This window comes from Zalophus californianus, chromosome X (assembly GCF_009762305.2).
Source record: "Zalophus californianus isolate mZalCal1 chromosome X, mZalCal1.pri.v2, whole genome shotgun sequence".
Classification (NCBI taxonomy): Eukaryota; Metazoa; Chordata; class Mammalia; order Carnivora; family Otariidae; genus Zalophus; species Zalophus californianus.
In genome coordinates, this window is record NC_045612.1 from 1,333,923 (window position 1) to 1,355,503 (window position 21,581).

The 21,581-nt window shown below is 57.0% G+C and overlaps 2 protein-coding genes across 13 annotated transcripts in view; both read right to left on the minus strand.

Annotated features, from left to right (window-relative positions):
- Positions 1 to 8,259, minus strand: part of PLXNA3 (plexin A3) — a 217,448-nt gene extending 209,189 nt beyond the window's left edge. For 5 of the 10 annotated variants that reach the window (XR_004819857.1, XM_035725834.1, XM_027607828.2 and 2 more), the window contains exons 1-4: positions 3,881 to 4,354; positions 1,693 to 2,316; positions 819 to 1,358; positions 179 to 361 (exon numbers count right to left, since the gene is read on the minus strand). Coding sequence is in view for 9 of the 10 variants with exons in the window: in XM_035725834.1 (XP_035581727.1) it covers positions 179 to 361; positions 819 to 1,358; positions 1,693 to 2,289 (1,320 nt within the window). In the remaining variant the exon portion in view is untranslated. Of the gene's footprint in view, positions 1 to 178; positions 362 to 818; positions 1,359 to 1,692; positions 2,317 to 3,880; positions 4,355 to 8,173 lie in introns of those variants that run through there. The other 5 variants (XM_027607831.2, XM_027607826.2, XM_027607825.2 and 2 more) reach the window with 5 other exon arrangements.
- A 6,679-nt stretch (positions 8,260 to 14,938) lies between these two features.
- Positions 14,939 to 21,552, minus strand: FAM50A (family with sequence similarity 50 member A). 3 transcript variants are annotated; one of them, XM_027609532.2, is made up of 13 exons: positions 21,348 to 21,547; positions 20,049 to 20,133; positions 19,839 to 19,938; positions 19,467 to 19,612; positions 17,149 to 17,225; positions 16,960 to 17,026; positions 16,800 to 16,861; positions 16,445 to 16,521; positions 16,048 to 16,102; positions 15,757 to 15,805; positions 15,576 to 15,646; positions 15,337 to 15,447; positions 15,064 to 15,205 (listed from the first exon to the last, which is right to left on the minus strand). In XM_027609532.2, exons 1-13 carry the CDS (start codon positions 21,456 to 21,458, stop codon positions 15,197 to 15,199), a joined length of 1,020 nt encoding a protein of 339 aa, XP_027465333.1. In that variant the 5' UTR covers positions 21,459 to 21,547; the 3' UTR covers positions 15,064 to 15,196. The 3 variants fall into 3 exon arrangements, with proteins under 3 accessions (XP_027465332.2, XP_027465333.1, XP_027465334.1); XM_027609531.2 differs by lacking the exon at positions 15,757 to 15,805 and having other exon boundaries at positions 14,939 to 15,205; positions 21,348 to 21,550; XM_027609533.2 differs by lacking the exons at positions 15,757 to 15,805; positions 16,445 to 16,521 and having other exon boundaries at positions 21,348 to 21,552.
- Between the last annotated feature and the right edge of the window lie 29 nt (positions 21,553 to 21,581).

A 21,581-nucleotide genomic window follows, 5' to 3' on the forward strand; every position in this document is an offset into this window, starting at 1 on the left:
TAGCAGGGAGGCCCTGAGATGGGTCTGGGCTCTGTCACACGAGCCAGCCGTTCAGGCCACAGTGGGCACTACTGTTGGTGACGGTGGAGCGCGACCAGGTTCCTAGGGCCCAGCCTGGGACGTCCACCTTCCCCCGGGGGCCGTGCCCTGTCCGAGGCCTCATAGCCCCTCATCCTACCTTCTTCAGAGTGCCAGTTCGAGTGCCGACGAAGACCACAGAGTGCTGGCGGTAGGTGTAGGCGGCCACACTAGCCATGCCGTCGCTGCTGTCAGCCAGCAGGGGCAGCCCCTCGATCACATGCAGGCCCCCCAGGGGCTGGTTCAACACCAGCCCGCAGAAGTTTCCATTTATCTGCATGGGCTGGTAAAACAGGAGGGGGGGGGGGCGGTGAGAGTCAGAGCTTGGGGACACAAGACCCCATATTCTGGAAGGAAGCAGGATCTGGAACTGGCTCCCCACTGGCCAAGCCCAACTGCTGGCCTTGGGGCCACCGCCCCCCTCCACCAGGAAGTCAGGGGCTGAGGAGGACGAGGAGGCATGAGCAGCGAGAGGAGGGTGAGCCCAGCAGGTGGGCCCCAGGCGCACCTCCAAGGCCTGCAAGACGGGGCTGCCCAGGAGACGGAGCACAGAGCAGCTGGCTGGGGCGGGCACAGGGGGAGAAAGGGTAGCCCACAAATGGAGAGCACCCATCAACAGTGAGAAGGCAGGTCCCGGGGAGAAAGGCGGGGAGCAGAGGTAGGGAGTGTGCCTAGGCCAGCCCGGGACGGACGGCACGGCGGCGCGCGGGGGCCCGGCCAGGAGGGGGGTGAGAGCTCACGGTGTTGATGCAGGGCAGCTCCTTGTTGAGCAGCCAGGGCAGGGCCAGTGTGCCCTCCCCCCGGTAGCAGGACTGGATGCGGCGCCGGATATGGGCATTGATGTTGCTGAGCGTAAAGAGGCAGAGGACGGTCTGCCGCGGCGGGCTGGCCCGGTTCTTCTGGCCCTGAGAGAAGACGGTGAAGAGGACGTCCTCGTCAGGCGGCACTCCCAGGGCCTGGGCCAGCAGCAGGCCGGGCTTGGCCAGGTGGGCACTCTGCACCAGGCGGTATTCCACGCCTCGCCAGGAGCAGCCGATGGGGAACTCCACATAGGAGTAGAACTCCGAGTCCCCGGCGCACATGCGCACAATCTTGGACGTGAAGAATTTCTCGCCCGCCGTGTCCAGCAGCGTCTGCTGGGTGTCCAGCTGCAGTGTCAGGAAGTACACGAAGGAGGCACTCACAAAGCCATAGATGTAGTAGATGTCAAAGGCAGGGTACAAGGACAGCGTGTCTGAGGGGATCTTGATCTGCGAGGAGACAAACTCATCCTGGTACACCTGGGGAGCAGGTTGAGGGAAGCGTGGGACGAGGCCCCCACGAGCCCACTTCAGGCTCCCCCCGCCCCGTCCCGGGCTTCCCTCATGCCCCCACCCTGCCCATATGGTCCTAGGAGCCCAGGCCGGAAAGGCCACAGAGGGCAGGGTGAGCAGCCCCATCCTGTGCCCTAGCCCGGCCTCCGGTCCTCAGCCACTCGTCTCCTCTTGGAGCAGGACAGGGTGAAGGCAAGGAGGGCAACGGGAGCCGGCTCTCGAGACGGCTGAGCAGACACACCAGGGGAAGAGGGCCTGGCCGCCGGCCCGAGAAGGTGAACCGGGAAGTGGGCTCACCCACCAGACTGAACATGTCGGCACTGTCCTCGTCGCTGATGAGCTTGCGGGAGCTGAGGGTGGGGAAGTACTCGGACTTGCCATCCACAGCGGTGCCCACGAACAGCTTGCTGGGCCCCTGCCCCTGCTCCACAATGACGCCGGCCATGGAGTCAGGCTCCTGAGCCCCTGACAGGTAGTGCTCCTTGCGGTGGTGGGGCTCACCCAGCTTGAAGAGGTCGTCCAGGCGCAGGAACTGGCAGATACCCTGCCAGATGCTGCCACAGGCCACCAGGCGGCGGGCCGCGTAGTCTATGAGCAGCAGCTTGTTCACGTTGTCTACAGGTGCCAGGCGGTGGGCACACACTCGCATGCTAGGGGGTGGGTAACAGCGAGCATTGTCATCGACAGGCCCCGTGACGTGGACCCGCAGCTCAGTCAGGTTGGGGGCCAGCTTGAAGATGCGGTTCACTGCACCCACAAACACCTCCCCAGTCACCCGGTGCACGGCCAGGTGGGTGAGCGTAGTGTCTGTCACCAAGAAGGCCGGGAAGGGCCTACTGTTGTCCACGGCCCCGGCCAGGGCAGGGAGGACCAGCAGGAGGAAGCCGACAGTAGGCATGGCCAGCAGCTGCACCCGGGGACAGGCCTGAGGGGAGAAAGCAAGTGCGAATCAGAGGCCCTGGCCCAGGCTGCCGGCCTTCCTCCTGCCCCACCTGGCCTAGGGCCCCCAGGGCGCTGAGTACCGTGCCACAGACGGTGGAGGCCACTCATCCACCCCCAGACCAGAGTCCCAGATGGTGACCATGGCCTCCACCAGGGCGCATGAGTGAGCAGCCGGCACAGGCAGGCTGGAGGGCCATCAATCATCCCCCAACCCCTGCTGGAAAGGAGCCAGGAGGCCTCCCCTCAACTGGGCCACACCCAAGAGGGGGCAGCAAAGCCAGATGCTGGGAAAGGCAAGGCGGGAGGCCCTCCCAGAATGAGATCCCAAACACCAGATCCCGGAGCTGAGGGTGGCCAGCCACATACAAGAGGCACTGTAGGCAAGCCCCAGGCCACACAGACACCCCACGCCCAAGTCGGGGGATGGGGAAAGGCAGAGAGTGAACAATCACAAGTGTGTGTGTTGGGGAGGGGGGAGGACACCACTCCAGAGTGGCACTGCCACCAGGAGACCCAGGTCAGACGTCTGAGGCATTAAGGTCTGAGAATGGACCCGGCGCCATCACATCCCCAGTCCTGGCCCCAGCTGCCTCCTCGCCCCGAGGGCCTCCCTCAGCTAGCTGTCCAGGAGCCTGCTGTCTGGCCTACCCACTGCAACACAAAGCCGAGTTGTGCCTGCCCCCACAGCCACGCGCCAAGACAGACATAAGTCAGGCTCTGCTCGGGCGCAGCCAGATAGCCCAGGCAGCCCTGTGCAGCTCTCCCTCCAAATCCAGAGGTTAGCTGGGGAAGGGGAGGTGTGTGTGTGGGGGGGGGCACAAGGAGCCCATTGGAAAGGAAGCAATGTCCCCAAATACAGCAAGGCCTTGGGGAGATGGGGTGGGGGCCGTAGGGACAGTGCCCAGCTTGGCCAGGTCTTTGCCCCCAGGCCACACCCAGGTTCCTGGCCAGCTCCAGGCCGCAAAGACAGCAGAGCAGTGTCTCTGTGCCCCAGCCCCAAGGGGGACACAAGGTACGAGCTTGGGGAGAGTAGGGAACCAAAGTAAGAAGGCATATAAGGTAGAAAGGAAAAACTGCATTTGCTAGAACAAGGAACAGGCCCTGCTTGAAACTGCAGAGTTTCAGCTCAGACTGATCATCTCTCTGGGGCTCTTTTGTCAGGTCTGCATCCTGGACCCCTAATGCAACAGCCAGAGAAGAAAGGGAGGCAGAAGAGAAGGGGGGGGGCCACATCCCACCCTAACCTCCTCCACACCCCGCAGGAATACAAGCCTAGGAATGGAGACGGAGACAGGTTGGGAGACCTGGAAAGGCAGGATGTGCAGCCCAAGTCCCCATCCCAACCTCCACCTGTAAGTGGGAGCCTCAAGCATCACAGGCACACCCAGCTGCTCTGCTACAGCGCTGCCAGCAGAGAGCCCGAGGAAAGGGACAGTCCCTCACAGAGATGCGCCTCCAGCGCCCCGCTCCCCAATACCCCCCACCGTGCTGATGGCCTGGCTCGCCCTGCTCCCACCAGGGGCACCCCTCGGCAGACCCACGAGTACCTAGTGGATGGAGACGCCGCAGCAGTCCTTGGAGGGGCCGCTCCTCAGCCACAAAGGGTCCCCATAGGGCAGGGGAGCCGGGCTCAGACCGGCGGTCCTTGCTGGCGCTGGGCACGAAGGACCAGTCGGGCCGGCGCCCGAGATGCAACACAGAGGCAGGGCCCGACCCACTCAAGGCCGAGCCCAATCCCCGAACTGGCCGAGCCCCGGGCCGCCGAGCCGGCTGGCTCCGCACGGGCGGCGGGGTATGGAGGCCACCTACCTACCTGTCCCTCCGCTGCCGCTGGGTCCGGGTGGCCGCCTGCCAGCCACGTGGACGCGCCCCCGAGCCCCACACCGGCCCCACTCGCGCGGCCCCGCCGCCGCGCCCCGTGCGCGCCCCCGCCGCGCCCACACACTGGGGAGGCCCGCGGCCGCCGGGGCCTTTTAAACCCGGACCGTACCACCGCGCCGGGCGGGGGCGCCCAGGGAGAGCCGGGCGGCCGGGCGCGTGGGCGGGGGCCGCTCCTGCCCCGGGGCCGCGGGGAGCCCAGCGCGCCGCCCCGGACGCCAGGAGCCACCCGGGTCCCCGCCCAGGGAGCGGACAACCGCCCCCCCCACCTCGCACAATGGCCGCGTCCGCGGGACGCGCCTCTCCCCCTCCTCCCCGCCCGCCGCCTCCGGCAACCCTGGGGCTCGCGCGCGCCCGCGCCACACCCCCCTCGGGCCTGGCGCGCGGCTGCGCCGGCGCGCACAGACCCCGCCCCGCCCGGGCGCTCAGAGGCGCGTCCGGGGCCACCTGCCGCCGGGGCGCAGCCGCCCCTGTGTCAACCTGTCAGGCACGCACCGGTGGAGGACGGCGCGGTCCTTGCCCAGGACACTCTCCCCCTCGAGGTCCCTAACCCGGAGGGCCCGCGGCTAATACCAGGCAAGTGCCCAGCACAAGGACTGGAGGCTGTCAGCCGTTTACACCTGGCCCCTCACCCAGCCGGCCACCGCGGCCCTGAATCCGGGGGTTTCATTCCCCAGCTTTCTTTTTCCTTTTCTTTTTAAACAGACTTATTGAGATAGAATGCACCTATCACAGAAGTCACTCATTTAAAGTGTAACACTCTTTTCACAAGTATATTCACAAAGTTGTGCAACCATCTGCACTATCAAGTTCCAGGACATTTCGTCACCCCCCAAAAGAAACCCCCATACTCCTACTAAACAGTCACCCCCCCCACCGTCCCCCTCCCCCAGCCCCTGGCAACCACCAATCTACTTTCTGAATATGGACATCTCATATGAATGGATTCATACAATACTCATGTGTCTTTCGTATCTGGGTTCTTTCACTTTACCATAATGGGTTTTTTTAAATTTTTTATTATGTTAATCACCATACATTACATCATTAGTTTTTGAGGTAGTGTTCCATGATTCACTGTGCATAACACCCAGTGCTCCACGCAGAATGTGCCCTCTTTAATACCCATCACCAGGCTAACCCATCCCCCCACCCCCCTCCCCATAATGTTTTCAAAGTTCATCCACGTTGTAGCATGGATCAAGACTTCCTTTCTTTTTAGGGCCAAATAATATTCCATTACATGGATATATCACATTTTATTTATCCATTCATCAATTGGTGGGCACCTGGGTTGTTTCTATCTTTTGGCAATTGTGAATAATGCTGTTAGGAATATTTGTGTACAGATTTTTTTTTAATTTTATTTATGTATTTCAGAGAGAGAGAGAATGAGAGATAGAAAGCACAAGAGGGAAGAGGGTCAGAGGGAGAAGCCGACTCCCCGCCGAGCAGGGAGCCCAATGTGGGACTGGATCCCGGGACTCCAGGATCATGATCTGAGCCGAAGGCAGTCGCTTAACCAACTGAGCCACCCAGGCGCCCTGTGTACAGATTTTTATGTGAACACATTTTCATTTCCTTTCCACCTAGGAGTGGGATTTCTGGGTCACATGATAACTCCATTTTTAACATTTTGGGAAAAATGGCCAAAGAGCTTTCCAAAGTAGCTGCACCATTTTTACATTCCCATCAGCAGTGTATGAGGGTTCCAATTTCTCCACATTGTGGCCAACCCTTACTATGTGACTTTTTGTTTCTAGCCATGCTAGTGGGTGTGAAATGATACCTCATTTGGATTTGCATTTCCCTGATGACTAATGATGTCGAGCATCTTTTCATGAGTTTGTTGGCCATTTGTAGATCCTCTGTGATATACAAAGCAATCTGAAACATCTATTCAAGTTCTTTGCCCATTTTTTAGTTGGGTTTTTGCTGTGTTGTTGTCAAGTTGTAGGAGTTCCATATATATATTCTGGATATTAATCCCTTATGATTTGCAAATATTTTCTCTCATTCTGTGGGTTCTCTTTTCGTTCTCTTGATAGTGTCCTTAGATGCACAAAAGTTTTAAAATTTGATGACATCTAATTTATCTTTCATTTGTTGCTTGTGCCTTATTGTCATGTCTAAGGAACTGTTGTTTAATCCAAGGTCAAAAAGGGGCGCCTGGGTGGCTCAGATGGTTGAGTGTCTGCCTTCGGCTCGGGTCGTGATCCCAGGGTCCTGGGATCGAGCCCCACATTGGGCTCCTGGCTCAGCGAGGGGCCTGCTTCTCCCTCTGCCTCTCTCCCTGCTCATGCTTTCTCTCTGTATCTCTGTGTCTCAAATGAATAAATAAAATCTTTAAAAAAAATAATCCAAGGTCAGAAAGATTTACCCCTATGCTTTGTTCTAAGAGTTTTATGGTTTTCACTCTTAAATTAAGGTCTCTGGGGGCACCTGGATGGCTCAGTCAGTTAAGCGTCTGCCTTCAGCTCAGGTCATGATCCCAGGGTCCTGGGATCGGACCCCACATCAGGCTCCCTGCTCAGCGAGGGGCCTGCTTCTCCCTCTCCCTCTGCCTGCAGCTCCCCCTGCCTGTGCTCTCTGTCAAATAAATAGAATCTTTTGAAAAACTTTAGGTCTCTGGTCCATTTGGGGTCCTTTTTGCATATGATGTGAGGTTGTGGTTCATCTGTATTCTTTTGCCTGTGGCTGCTATGCCTTTTGTTGAAGAAGCTACTCTTTCCCCATTGAATGGTCTTGGCCCCCTCATCAAAAATCAATTGACAATAGATATATGGGCTTATTTCTGGACTCTTTCAATTCTGTTCTGTTCATCTATATGTCTGTCTTTATGCTGATATCACACTGTCTTGATCACTGTAGTTCTGTAGTAAGTTTTTTTTTTTATTTTATTTATTTATTTGACAGAGAGAGACACAGCAAGAGAGGGAACCCAAGCAGGGGGAGTGGGAGAGGGAGAAGCAGGCTTCCCGCGGAACAGGGAACCCGATGCGGGGCCCGATCCCAGGACCCTGGGATCATGAGCTGGGCCGAAGGCAGACACTTAACCACTGAGCCACCCAGGCGCCCCCTGTAGTAAGTTTTGAAACTGGAAACTATTAATCCTCTGAATTTGTTCTTTTCCTAGAGTGTTTCGACTCTTCAGTGTCCCTTACACTCCCATAGGAATTTTAGGATAAGCTCGTCAGTTTCTGCAAAAAAAAAAAAAAAAAAGTCCACTGGGAGTTCAATAGGGATGAAATTGAATCTGCAGATCAATTTGGGGAGTGTTGCCATCTTCATAAGTTTAAGTGTTTCCATCCATGAACATGGGATGTTGATTAATTTTAGATGTTTATTGATTTCAACTTGGCTAGGCTGTAGTCCCCAGTTATTTAATCAAACACTCATCTAGGTGTGGTTGTGAAGCTATTTTGTATATGCGGTCAACATCTACAATTGATTGACCTTAAGTAAAGAATGCCCTCCATAGTTTGTGTGGGTCTCGTTGACTAATTGAAGGCCTTAAAAGCAAAAATTAAGGTTTCCTGAAGAAGTAGAAATTCTCTTTTTTTAAGTTTTTAAAAATTATTTTATTTTTATGATGCCTGGCTGTAAGAGTAACCACCCCCAACTGTAGCATTCTAAACTGTAACAATGTGTGCAAAGTAGATGAGGAAAATCACACATAATTCCAACTCCCTCCCTTCACCAGGAAACCACGATGCGTGTATCTTTCTTGTCTGCTTGCTTTTTAAACAAAAATGCGGTTGTTCTCTATGCTGCCCTCTGAAGCAGTTTTATATATTTCCTGTGGACCGACATTTCCAATGGGAGTGGCTGCTCAGCCAGCCCCGCACCGCCGCGTCAGAGCCCGCGCAAGGCTCCTTCCAGCTCCGCTGAGCCTGCTGCCTGTCCAGGCGGCTGTAAGAGAAGGGGCCGGGGCTTATAAACCACAGAAATGTATTGCTCACGGCTGTGGAGGCTGGTCAAGGTCAAGGTGTCAGCTTGCGTGGGTGAAGGCCTCTTCCGGGTCGCGCGGGCTTCCCGCTGTGTCCCCGCGGGTGCTCTGTGGGGTCTCTTCTCTAAGGGCGCAGATCCCATTCATGAGTCTGCACCTCGTGACCTAGGCACCTCCCAGAGGTGGCACCTCCCAACACCATCACGCTGGACGTCAGGGGGCGGGACACAAACACTGAGACCAGGGCGCTGGCATCCGTCTTTGCTGCTATGGGAACTTCTCCTTTTAGTTGAAGTATCGTTGATGCGCAGAGTTCTGGTGGTTTCAGGTGTAGGTGCTGCGCGCACCGCAGTATAACTGTCGCTCGCGATGTCACCGCGCGACACCATGACGGCAACACTGACTGGGGTGGGACAGCCCCCTTCGCCCTGGGTTGGGTGGGCTGGCAGGAATTTGAGAGAGCCCTTCGGCCCAGGGATTTATGTTGACCTGCAGGTCACAGAACGGGGAAATTTGTGTCTGACAGTCAAGCCCTTCACTCAGTGCCTGGGTAGAGAAGTAGAAATTCTGCCTCAAGATTGTAACATAGAAATTCTGCCTGAGGGGTGCCTGGGTGGCTCAGATGGTTGGGCGTCTGCCTTCGGCTCAGGTCACGATCCCGGGGTCCTGGGATCGACCCCACATCGGGCTCCTGGCTCAGCGGGGAGTCTGCTTCTCCCTCTCCCTCTGCCTCCCTGCTCATGCTCTCTCTCTCTCTCTCTCTCTGTCTCAAATGAATAAATAAAAATCTTAAAAAAAAAAGAAAAGAAAAGAAATCCTGCCTGAGACTCCAGCCTGCTTGCCTGCCCTGCAAATTTTGGACTTGCCAAATTGCCAGCCCCCACAATTGCATGAGCTAATTCCTCAAAATAGATCCTCTGTGTGTGTGTCCTGCTATGTTTCTCTGAAGAACCCTGACTAAACAGATGTTTTTCTGTTTATTTAGGTCTTCTTTAATTTCTTTCAATCATATTTTGTAGTTTTCAGTGTACAAGCCTTGTACTTCTTTTGTTAAATTTATTCCTAAGTGTTTTATTCTTCCTGATGCTATTCATAAATGGAATTAATTATTTTCTTAATTTCAGTTTGTATTGCTTATTGCTAGGATATAGAAATACACTTGATTTTTGTCATGATCTTTTGTCCTGCAACTTTGCTGAACTCGTTTGTTACCTCTAATAGATTTTTCGGGGATTTCCTGGGATTTTGCAGATATGAGATTATGTCATCTGAAAATATAGTTTTACTTCTTCCTTTCCAATCTGGATACCTTTTGTTTTCTTTTGTTGCCTAACTGTCATGGCTAGACCCTTCAGTCAAATGTTGGCTGGGAGTGGTGTCTTTCCTTTTAATTTTATAATTTGGAATTATTTCAGACTTACAGAAAAGTTGTAAGAACAGTTTGGAGAGCTGTCATCTGCCCTTGACCCAGATTTGCCCGGAGTTCATATTTTGCCCCATTAGCTTTTCTCGCTCATCCGCTCCTGCCCTCCCCCACCTCTCTCCCAGATGTGCATATATATGTATATAGTATATGCAACATTCTTTTACATAAACATATGTTTCTGAAATGTATCAAAGTAAGTTGCATACAGCTTGCCCCTTTGCCCCTAGATATTTCACTCTGTATTTTACCGCAGTAAAATTACAATGTAATTCCTGCACCATGTTACACTGAGGCGGTAACATCAATGGTTTTTCTGATCCAGGACCCAGGCTAGGTTCCCACATTGCATTTAGTTCTCACTTCCCTTTTTTTTTTTTTTTTTTAATATTTTATTTGACAGAGAGAGACACAGCGAGAGAGGGAACACAAGCAGGGGGAGTGGGAGAGGGAGAAGCGGGCCTCCCGCGGAGCAGGGAGCCCAATGTGGGGCTCGATCCCAGGACCCCGGGATCATGACCTGAGCCGAAGGCAGACGCCCAACGACTGAACCACCCAGGCACCCCAGTCGTCACTTCTCTTTAGTCCCCTTTAATCTGGAACATTCCTCTGCTTTCCCTGGCCTTTCACGACATGGACACTCTTGAGGAGTGCAGGCCAGGTATTTGGTAGAATGTCCTTCAGTTTGGGTGTTTTCTGATGTATTCTCATGATGAGATTCAGGTTGTGTGCTGTTGCGAGGAGAACCATGCTCTCTCCCCCATGAGGTTGGGCCCTTTCCGTGCCTCTTTGCTTTGTCCCTTCACTGTAATGTTCACTCTGAGCGCTTGGTTAAGGTGGTGGACTGCCAGTTTCTCAAGTGGACAGTTACTATTTTTCCCTCTGTAATAAAAAAGTAGTTTTTGGGGGGGCACCTGGCTGGCTCAGTCGGTAGAACGTGCGACTCTTGGTCTTGGGGTCATGAGTTCGAGCCCCACGTTTGGGTGTAGAGCTTACTTAGAAAAAAGAAGTAGTTTGTAGGAAGATAGTTTGAAACTAGGTGAATATTCTGTTCCTCATCAAAATATCACCCAGTCATTGATAATTCTTCCTGTATCACTGGTTACTCTTATGGCTGCAAGAGTGATTTTCTTCCTCCATGATCCCTCCTACGTTTATTTGTTGGCATTCTGCCCTCTGTTTATCTATGTATTCATCAGCAGTATGGACTCGTGGATCTTGATTTTATTCAATGGATTATAATCCATTATTGTTAATTCATTTCAATGCTCAAATTGTGTCAGCTTTGGTGCCTTCTTCAAGCTGACTTCTGTGCCCTTCATTCTTCTTTTTTTCTTCAAGATTTTATTTATTTATTTGACAGAGAGAGACACAGCGAGAGAGGGAACACAAGCAGGGGGAGCGGGAGAGGGAGCAGCAGGCTTCCCGCCGAGCAGGGAGCCCGATGCGGGGCTCGATCCCAGGACCCTGGGATCATGACCCGAGCCGAAGGCAGACGCTTAACGACTGAGCCACCCAGGCGCCCCAAAACCCAGTGTTGTTTTAAGCCGCTGAGTTCTCATTGATGTTACAAGGCAGCAGAAACTTAATACAGACGCCCCGACTACTGAGTCTGCCAATCTGTGAGCATGAAATGTGTTTCCATCTACATAGATCTTTAAGTGTTTGAATTCCATTTATGTGAAATTTCCAGAAGAGGCAACACCACATAAACAGAGAGTAGATGAGTGGTTGTCAGGAGCTGGGGCTGAGGGGAGACTGTTGAATGGACACAGGGTCTCCCTTTGAGGTGATGGGAAGGTTCTGGGGCCAGATGGGGGTGACAGTTGCACAACACTGTGAACATAGTAAATGCCACTTTGAAATGTACGTTTTTAAATGGTTAGTGGTTATTTTTGTTATGTGAATTTTTCCTCAGTTGAAAAAATTTTTTAAAAATTAAATAAGGGGCGCCAGGGTGGCTCAGTCGGTTAAGCATCTAACTTTTGATTTTGGCTCTGGTCATGATCTCAGGGTCCTGGGATCAATCCCCGAGTTGGGCTCTGTGCTCAGCAGGGAGTCTGCTTGAGGATTCTCCCTCTCCCTCTCCCCTTCCCCATCTCTTGCATGCTTTCTCTCTCTAGAATATCTTTAAAAATTAAATAAAACCCTATACTGAGAGAACACATGTTCTATCTCAGGTTGCATATGTCCCCTGATGGGGAGTGACGGTACCCTGTGGGCGGGACACGCTCATCTGCTGTGGGGGGGTGGGTGCTGCAAAATGGGACAGGCCCTCTGGAGAGGCATTTGCCAATGTCTGGAAAATTAATCATGCTGCTTTAAAAGAAAAGAATGAGGGCGCCTGGGTGGTTCAGTTGGTTAAGTGACTGCCTTCGGCTCAGGCCATGATCCTGGAGTCCCGGGGTCGAGTCCCACATCGGGCTCCCTGCTCGGCAGGGAGTCTGCTTCTCCCTCTGACCCTCTTCCCTCTCATGCTCTCTATCTCTCATTCTCTCTCGCTCAAATAAATAAATGAAATATTTAAAAAAATAAAGAAAGAAAAGAAAAGAATGAGGAGGCTCTGCATGCACAGATATGGAGAGACGCGTAGGATACTCAGATGTGTTGGCAAGTGACCAAAGCAAGCGCTTCTCTGCTGGGGGCATTGTGGGAACTGGGCAGGGAGGGCTGGGCAGGAGGCAGGGCATCTCCATGTCCACCCTTCTTTTTTTTTTTTTTTTTTAAGATTTTATTTATTTGTCAGAGAGAGAGAGAAAGCACAAGCAGGGGGAGCGGCAGGCAGAGGGAGAAGCAGGCTTCCTGCTGAGCAAGGAGCCCGATGCGGGGCTCGATCCCAGGGCCCTGGGATCATGACCTGAGCCGAAGGCAGTCGCCCAACCGACTGAGCCCCCCGGGCGCCCCTCCATGTCCAGCCTTCTTTGCTGATGTGTGAACCAGGTGAAAACCCAGCCTCTGCAGAACTTCAGGGTAAACAAGAAAAGATCAGCATCCACCCGTCTGGCTCATATCCCGGGCTCTACCTCTCTGATCTGTCCTCCCTCCGCCTCCTTCCCCTCCCACCTTCTGTCCATTCCAGCCCTGTTCACCTCCAACCTGCCTGCCAGTATCTTCATACTCCCTGTCCCCTCCACCTGGAACACTCCGTTCTCCATTTGGGAACGGCTGACTTCTTGTCACCCTTGTCAGCGACCACGTCACGACCCAGAAAGGCGTCTTTATCTTGCTTGTTCAATTTTTTGTTTCCGTTTGTGGTTTATATCCACCCCCACGCACACTCGCCCCGCTCCACCCCCACCACAGAGCGGGAATGAGGCCTGGGCAAGCAAGGGAGGGCCGGCCTTTCTCTCTCGATCGTGTCTTCAGGACCTAACCCAACCCTGGCACACGCTGGTCGCTGGAAATACCGGTGGCCGTTCACTGAGCTTGAGGATTTCATGTCGTTCCCAAGCCTAACAGCTTCCCGACTTGTCTGCAGCCCACCCTCTCCAAGCTCCACATTCATATGGGTCCGAGGTCCCAAGAGGGCTCCCGGAGGTAGACAGCCCCCTCCTCACGGGATCTCTGGCCTGTGCCAGCCAAGAGTGAGGCCAGATGCCCGGCGCCAGCAGCCAGGAAGAACACCTGCTGCGCCTACTTAGGCTGAGGGGCTCCTCTCTCGGACCCCACCCCCACCATGGCTATGTCCCTTCACTGGCTATAAGGAAGTGGGTCTCCTTCCCTTACAGTGCCCCCTGTCCCCTGGATCCTGACCCCCAAAGACTCCCTCCCTGCCCCCCCCACAGCCTCCCATAGATTTAATGGTGCTTCCAAACCGGGTCCTTCCCTGCCAGGACCCAAGATTGGGCCTTAAGGCGCCTGCTTTCCAGAAACTATGGGGCCCAAAGGCAGTTCCCTTAGAAACCGTTTCAATTGGGTAAACTGCGAGGGGCTCCCTTTCCTCGAGAAGCCTACTCTTCCGGTGGCTTTTCAAAGAGGGCAGGATGGGTTGGTGCAGAAGGCCAGATGATCCCCTCTCCAGGGTTCCCAGTGCCAAACAAAAGGCCCCAGTGAGGTCCCCAGACTTGTCCCCCCACATCCAGGACCTAGGGTGAGGCTTGGCCACCCACTCCCTGCTGTGCCCCCAAGGTGCTCTAGCTTAGGCTACCTCCCTCCCTCCTCCAAATGGCCCCAGATGGCTCTGCCCCAGACACCGGGCCGGGAAGGCCAAGTGAGAGCTCCTAGCTGCCAGCCAGCATCCCCCATGCTGCATCGGAATGGGACACTGCCGGCCGGGAGACGAGGGCACAGGAGCTTCTGCACCCAGCGGAGTCCCCCACTGTCAGATCTGTGTATTTGCCAAAGAGGTGGGACCAGACGCAGAGCTGGGATGCACTCTGCCAGCCAGGGGTTGCCCCTGTTCCCTGTGCTCTGCCTCAGGCCAGGCGGGAAGAATGGAAGCAGGGAGGGGTCAGGCTGTCTTCCTCAGCATTCTAGAACAGGACCTGCCTGCCTCAGCTTATCCAAAGGGAACTGGGGGATGGGATGTGGCTGCTGATGCAAGAGGGCAAGGAGCAGAAGCACCCACCCCAAGCCAGATGTCCCCCCTTGGGGCTGGGAAGAGATGCCGGGAAGGGTGCAGCACCAGGAGGGCAAAAGTGGGTTTCCATAGCTGCTGTAGGGACGTAGGGTGTCTGGGAGCCATAGGACAGCCATGTCCCCTACGGACTGGGCAGCTAGGACACAGAGGAGGCGCCCAAAGGCCTGGGGGGCGGGGGAGCACCCCTCCCACTCACCATAAATAACCACAATGCCACGTAGGTGCCCTAGGGAGTGCAGGCTGGCTGCACAGACTCACGTTACTCTTCCACCCTCCCACCCCCACCAAACACATTTTTTCACCAGATACAAAGACGAGAAATACTGTATGATTTCATTTATGTGAAACACCCAGAACAGGCAAATCCATACAGACAGAAAGTAGGGGGGGGTACCAGGGGCTGGAGGAGACACTGCTAATGGGCACGGGGTCTCCTTGTGGGGCAACAGAAATGTTCTGGAAGTAGATAGAGATGATGGTTGTACAACTCTGTAATGTACTAAACACCCCTGAACTGTACACTTTCAAATGATCAAAATGGTGAATTTTATCTCAATTAAAAAAATGTTTAAAACAAAGCACAATGGGGCGCCTGGGTGGCTCAGTTGGTTAAGCGACTGCCTTCGGCTCGGGTCATGATCCTGGAGTCCCGGGATCGAGTCCCGCATCGGGCCCCCTGCTCGGCGGGGAGTCTGCTTCTCCCTCTGACCCTTCCCCCTCTCATGTGCTCTCGCTCTCTCATTCTCTCTCTCAAATAAATAAAATCTTTAAAAATAAATAAATAAATAAACACATAAATCAAAGCACAATGCACGTGCCCCCACTCTGATGTTGTGCATTTATTTATCATAAAAGAGAAAAGTAGTAAGTAACACCACCAGGGGTAGGGGTTGGCCAGCCCCCTCCTCCCTCACCCCTGTCAAGTCGGAGCTGAGGGAAGTGGGGACAGGGCGGGGGGGGCGGTTGCGGCGCCTGTAGTCCTGGAGACCCCGGGAGGGGGCAGAGGACAGAGGGAGCTGGAGGAGCCTCCACATTCACCGGATCTGGTGTCAGAACAAGAGGACAGAGAAGGCAAGTGGAGCCGAGTGGGAGGGCAGGCTGGCTCCCTTCCCCCCGGCTCAAGCCACCCAGTGCAGTGCCAGGGTCCCCTGGGGGGGGGGGGGGGGCTGCTCACCGTGTACTTGTCCCACTTCTTCTCAGGGTCATAGGGCTCCCAGCGACTGGCGGGAAAGATGTGCTTGTTCTTCTCGTACCAGCTCCGCAGCACCACCTTGCCTGCGTGGGACTGAGGGAGGGACACGGGCCAAGCCCTGCAGCTCACGGCCACGGGCCACGGCGGGGGGGGGGGGGGGGGGGGCGCGGGCTCTCTGAGTTCTCCTTCCCTCCGCATTTCCTCCCCCTGCACCCCCGCACCTCATCCTTCTCCACAGTGGCATCACTGAGCAGCCGCACATCATCATGAACGTCAAAATTGAAGAGTGGCCCTGAGCGGAGAAAGCAGCCCTCCGAGAGGGTCACGCCGCCGCCCTGCTGCCCGGGGCTGTCGGGAATAACCGGCCGAGGGGAAGGGAGGGGGCCGGGCCGGTGCACTTACCACTCTTCCCTCGTGCCTTCGTGACAATGAAGTCATAGAAGCTGTGGTGCTAGGCACAGAGGGCAGGCAAGCCACGGCTGAGGGCCCATCTCGGCTTCTCCCGACCGCCAGCCCACCCGCCCGCCCACAATCCCGACGCAGGCACAGCGACCCACAGCGACCCCACCGGCCCAAGCCAGAGACCCAGGCGGGGACAAGGGCACTCTCTCAAGAAGCCCCCAGGCACCCCAAAGCCCACCGCCCCTCGCGCTGCCACCCTGCCCAGGGCTGCAAGGACAAGAAGGGGCTCACATGGGGAATGATTAAGTCCTCCTTGATGTACATGAGCTGCTCCACCCCTGCTGACCTGAGGGAGAAAGGCAGGAAGGCGGGGATGAGCGGAAGCCAGCCCTGGAGCCGAGAGGCAGTGGTTCGGGCCGCAGCCCAGAACGCCCAGAACGCTCGGGAGCAGGCGGCAAGGCCGGGCGAGCCCGGGACGGCACCCGACCATCCTCTGACTCCGGGCTAAAGAACAAAAGCAGGCGCACCCACCTAAGGAGCGCAGTGCCCGGCATGCCGCCCTGCCACTGGGGGACCTGTCACCCTGGGGTGGGGGGGGTGGGGCGCCACGGGCACCCCCTCCCCCGGCTTAGGGTCTCAGGTACCAGAGCCGGGGCGGCACGCTGCACATGCATGCGTGCGCCCTGACCTGAGCTCGCTGAAGTCTTTGCGCAGGATCTCCAGCGCCTTCTGCAGGAACTGCTGCATCGTGTTGCCCTTTTTCATCTGGGGGAGCAGCCCGAGCGCCGGGAAAGCGAGCAGTGGGAAACAGAACATGGCAGCGTGGAGGCCCCGGGCAGGGACCCTGCAGCCCCTGGCTCCCCCCCAACCCCCAAGGGGCCAGGCCCTCTTGCCTGCTCCCTCCAGGACCCCCGGGGGGAGTGCTCACAGGAAAGGACCTGTGAAGGTCTGAGGTCAGGATGGAAAGCGCCTTCCCAAGGAGCTCCAAGGGGGGCCGGGCCACAGTGGCCCGGCGAGCGGGGCGCACACTCCACGTCGCCTACCTTGACTGTCCGCCGGTGCCCAGAGCCATCCCAGTAACTGAAGGTGATTTCGATCTCCTCACCTACGAAGCACAATTGCCCCTTGGCCTCTGCAACTGCCCTGAAAACCGTGGGCAGCAGAGCCGGCTCCCCCTCGGCATCCCACTCAGCAGGCACTCACTCTTGATCTTCTCCTGCTTGGCTTCCCACTCCTGCCGCAGCTCTTCCCGGAGCCGGTTCTCCTCTTCCTGGGAGAGGAAATGGGTCAAGGACGGAGGCCCAGGGCTGCTGGGGGGGGGGGGGGGGGGGCGCGGCACTGCTCGCCTTGAGCCCAGGCCTCTACCAGAGCCCGCGGACGGGCAGCTTTTACCTCACGGTCCCGGTCAGGCAGGAAGCTGGTGTCCACATCGGGGTTCTTCCCCAATTTCCTCTTCTTTGTGGTGACCTCTGGAGCAAAAGACAACACAGGAGTCAGCTGCATCACGGGTCCCACTTCCAGGGCACCCTGAACATTTGTTTCTCAAGCCTGAGCTCCGACGCCACCTCCTTGGAGGCTTCCTGAAGCATCCCGGTACCACCATCTGCTCCCGGCCACAGCAGCCTGAAGTGTGCTCTTCACGGCACTCTGGAGACCTAGCCTTTGCCAAGGGGCCTTGACCTCGGTCTCCACCGCCAGCAGCTGGACACGAGATCGGGGACTGTTCTTACCCCATCAGCTGTGACCTGAAGTGCCTCGGGGGACTTAAGGCATCCATGCCAGCCTCTGAGGGCGCCAAGGCTCCTCTGCACGGGAGGGACAGGGCATCCGCAGAAGGCTGGACACTCGGGCAGGACCCCCTCCATGCCAGGAGCTGGGCTCATCATGCTTGCAAATCTGATGTACCACCTAATCGTCACGACAGCGCCAGAGAAGTATGGCGCTCCCTGCTCCCAGGCAAGCAAGCTGAAGCCCAAAGTCCCACAGGTGCCAACACTGGAGCCAAAGGGGAGGAGGGAAGGGAGAAGCCGCACGAGGGCTCAGGCCAGGCTCACCAACATCTTGGACTCTGACTTGGTTTCTGCAATTTGGATGTGAACGAACTAGCATGTTGGGTCTTCAGGACCCGCGGACACTTTTACAAGTTACTGAGGACCCCCGAGAGCTCTGGTCTACGGGGGCGGTGGCTATCGATATTCACCAAATTTGAGATGAAGCCGAAGAAACACCGAAGGCTCAGAAACAACGAAGCCACACACTCTTGTCAGCTGTTGGAATGATGACGTCATCACGCTGCAAGCTCAAGCGAGACTTCGAGGCCAAAGGCCCAGAATGTTTTAGCACGATTATGAAAGTGTTTTGGAGCTTGCAGAGCCCCCGAAAGGGTTTTACAGGCTCCTAAGAGCACTTTTTGAAAACTGGGGACCTAGGAGACAAGCCTACCCTCCAGCCTGCTGCGCCAGGGCCTGCCTGCACGTTAGAATCACCCAGAGAAAAATCCCACACTAGTGCCCCATCGCAGGGCCCCCAAAACGAAACCACAGCAGCGGGGAGGAAGCACTCACGAAGCCCTGGTGACCCACATGGACGTTAACAGCCGTCCCCCAGGTCCGTGCGGCCCAAAACAGTGGTCCCCGCGACACAGACACATTGCTCATGGGATGCTACCAAATACTACCGAACACTTAATATTGCTAAATAGTACTGAAATTCACTTCACCTGCTTCGCTGCGGCTCTGGGAACACACGAGAACCCCAGGAGGCACAGGCTCTTCCTCCTGACAGCGTCAGCCGCTCCCCTCGAGGCCACCAGACCGGGCCCGTGGCCGCACCACGCACCACCATCCCCTGTCTCAGTTCCCTGGCCACCACGCTTTCTAAAGCAGCCCAGGCCTGCCGTCACACCCCCCGGGGCTTCACATGTGTCCCCTCCTGCCAGCTCGGCTTCTGGGCACACTCACCGCTTGACTCTATACGTTTCTCCACCCACCGCCCCCATCCCTCTGGTTGCTCATGAAATTCTCATCCTAAAGGCCCATCTCAACTTGTCCCCACCACAGCATGTTTTCCCTGGCCCCGAGCTGGCCCCGGACCCTTCAGCAGGGCCACCTGCAGATGGTGGTGCTGGGATGCTTCAGGAAGCCTCCATACCGACTGATGGGACTCGAAGGCCCTGTCTCTGTCTGCCTCGCTGCTGGCACACGGGGGCCCCATGCTGGTTTCACCCTTGCTACCCAGCCTTCCCGAATTGTCCCTGTCACCCCTTTGTCCCTTGGCTGAGAACTCTACTGTCCAATTACGTCGCCCCTGAATGTCTGTGGCTGTATCAATTTACCCTGAAATTAATCAAACAGAATTAACGCTTCGGTGTCCCAGCCACACAAGCGACACGCTCGGTGACCACCCAGCAGCACAGACACACAATGTCATGATCGCCGCCAAGTCCATCCTTCGTGGCGCTTACGAAGCGCAGCAGCCTCCCTCCGGCAGCCTCTTACACTGAAGACCCCAGGCCCCTGCCGAGAGGCCACACGCCGGCCTCTGACTCCCTCGGCCGCCTGCGGGCAAGCCCCACCCCCACGGAGCTGGGCACAGGGTGCAGACTCAGCCCTCTCCGGCCTGCCCGGGACCACGAACGGGGTGGGCCCTCAAGGCTGGGCGGTGGCTACGCATCCCCGGGCTACAGCCTGGTCCCTGGAACCGGGCTCTACCTTCCCTCTCCAGCTCCTCCTCATCCACAGCTGCGTCCTCCTCCTCGTCCCCTGCCTCCTCCTCTTCCTCCAGGGTGAAGGACAGGCTGGAGATCTTCCGCTTGGCCTCCTTCTTGCGCTCCTTCTCTCGTAGCTTCTCCAGCTTCCTACCGAGGCACAGGCACCAGCCCGCGTCACGTCCCCGCCCCGAGGCTCCTCCCCTGACCCAGAGCTGCCCGTGTGCTCAGTGCGGCGTGGGGGGGGGGGGGGGGGCGTGGCACAGGCCCGGGGCAGTCCTCCCAGCCTGGGGCACTTCGAGTTCGTGGGCAGGCCCCCTCTCGAGGGGCCAGAACAGCCTGGCCTGCCCCCGAGCGCTAGGGGACAGGAACCCACAGCTGCAGCTCCTTCGACTGCTCTTTCTTGGCCAACTGCTTCTCCCTCTCCTTCACCAGCGCCTCCTGCTTGGCCTTCATATCGTTCAGCGTCACAAGACCTGTGAGATGAGGAGAGACGGGAGCAGGGGTCGGTCGGTCACCCGGAGTCAGCGAAGCGGCAGGCCTCGGGTCCGGGGGGGGGGGGGGGGCATGCACGAGCTTCACTCACCGACAGTGCTGGACTTGAGCTCTGCCTCCACGGCGTCATAGTGTGCCGAGAACTTCTTGTCGATGTTAGACTTCATGATGTTCTCCTGTTGGGAAGGGAGAAAAGCAGTGAGGGCCACCCACCACCCCACTGTGGAAGTGGGGACCTGGGTTCTAGTCCCAGGTCTGCCTCTGGACTCACGATGATGTGACCTTGGGAAAGGCGCGTCCTCTTTTCTTTGTCAAAGGAAGGTTCCACAGGGCTATGAGGAGCCCTCCCAGTGCTGAGGATGCCAAATGAGGTGGGGTTTTTTGCGACCTCTCTGCTGTTCTGGCCCCTCCATGTCTCCTGCTGGGGACCAGAGCTCCCTCAGGGGCCTGGCGTCACAGGCTCTACCTGCCTTTGGTGTTTTTCATACCTAGCCTTTAAGCTGAAGGTGGAGACCCAAGCCAAGGGGTGACAGGAGAGACTGAAGAGTGGTCCAGGGGCCTAGTCCCCCACTGAGCAATGTTGCTCCCTCTTGGCCCTAGATGTTGCCAACAGCTTCCCATGAGACCTCACTCCAGCCCAGCCCCATCCCACTTGGTACCACACAGGTCCCTCTCTGGCTGGTGGCCTCCAAAGGAGGGAGCCGGCAGAGAAATGCAACTGCAGTGGGCCAAACAGTTCACACTTAGACAGCACGGCTGGGGCACCAGCGGGAAGTAAGGTCGAGCCAGGCCTTGGCATGCGGCTGCTTCCTTGGGCCTGGCTTCCACAGTACCTAAGGTAGCCTGCTCTTCGGACAAGTCTCCCCAAAAGGCCCCAGCAGAGGCATCCTTTCTTCCTGACAGCCCACCACCACTGGCCACTGACTAAAGCCCTTAGTGAACCGCTCGCACCCCAGACACTGAACTCTGCCTTTGTCCCGGTGCAAAGGGCTCTGGAATGAGGCTCAGTGGCCAGTGGATCGGCCAGGGCCCGTGGGGCCTGACTTTCCTGGCATCCAGAGGCCTCATTCTCAGGGCTGAGGGGCCAGGTACACGAGGGGAGCCCAAATTCCACCAGTGGGACCACTGACTATGGCTCCGTCCTGTTGGAGGCTTGTCACAAGCTTAGCTCAGCTCGTCCCAGCCCTCTGGGCACATTTTACAGATGAGCAGACTGTCGCCGGACCGCTTCTGCCCTTTGCTGGAGATGCGCGAGCAAGGGTCCCGCCCCGCCTCGCCACCGGGGCTCTGCGTCCGCCCGCCACCCCACCCCCCCGGGTTTCGCGGGGCCCCAGGGGACCGGGGCGGCGGGCGGCGCGCGTGCTCCGAGCCGCCCCGGCGTGGCCCGCACCTCCGCGATCCGCTGCTTCATCTGCTCCATCTGCTCGCGCTGCTTCTCCCTCTTTTTCATGAGGTGCATGGCGCGGCCCGCTTCGCTCGCGGCGCCCTTGTACTGAGCCATGGCGGCGGCGGCGGCGACCGCGACGGCAGCGGCGACAACGGCCTGGTGGAGTCTTAGCCGGGGCAGACGGCAGCAGCCGTGCAGTCAGCTGACGCCCGCGCGGTGACGTTGAGCACCGGGGTA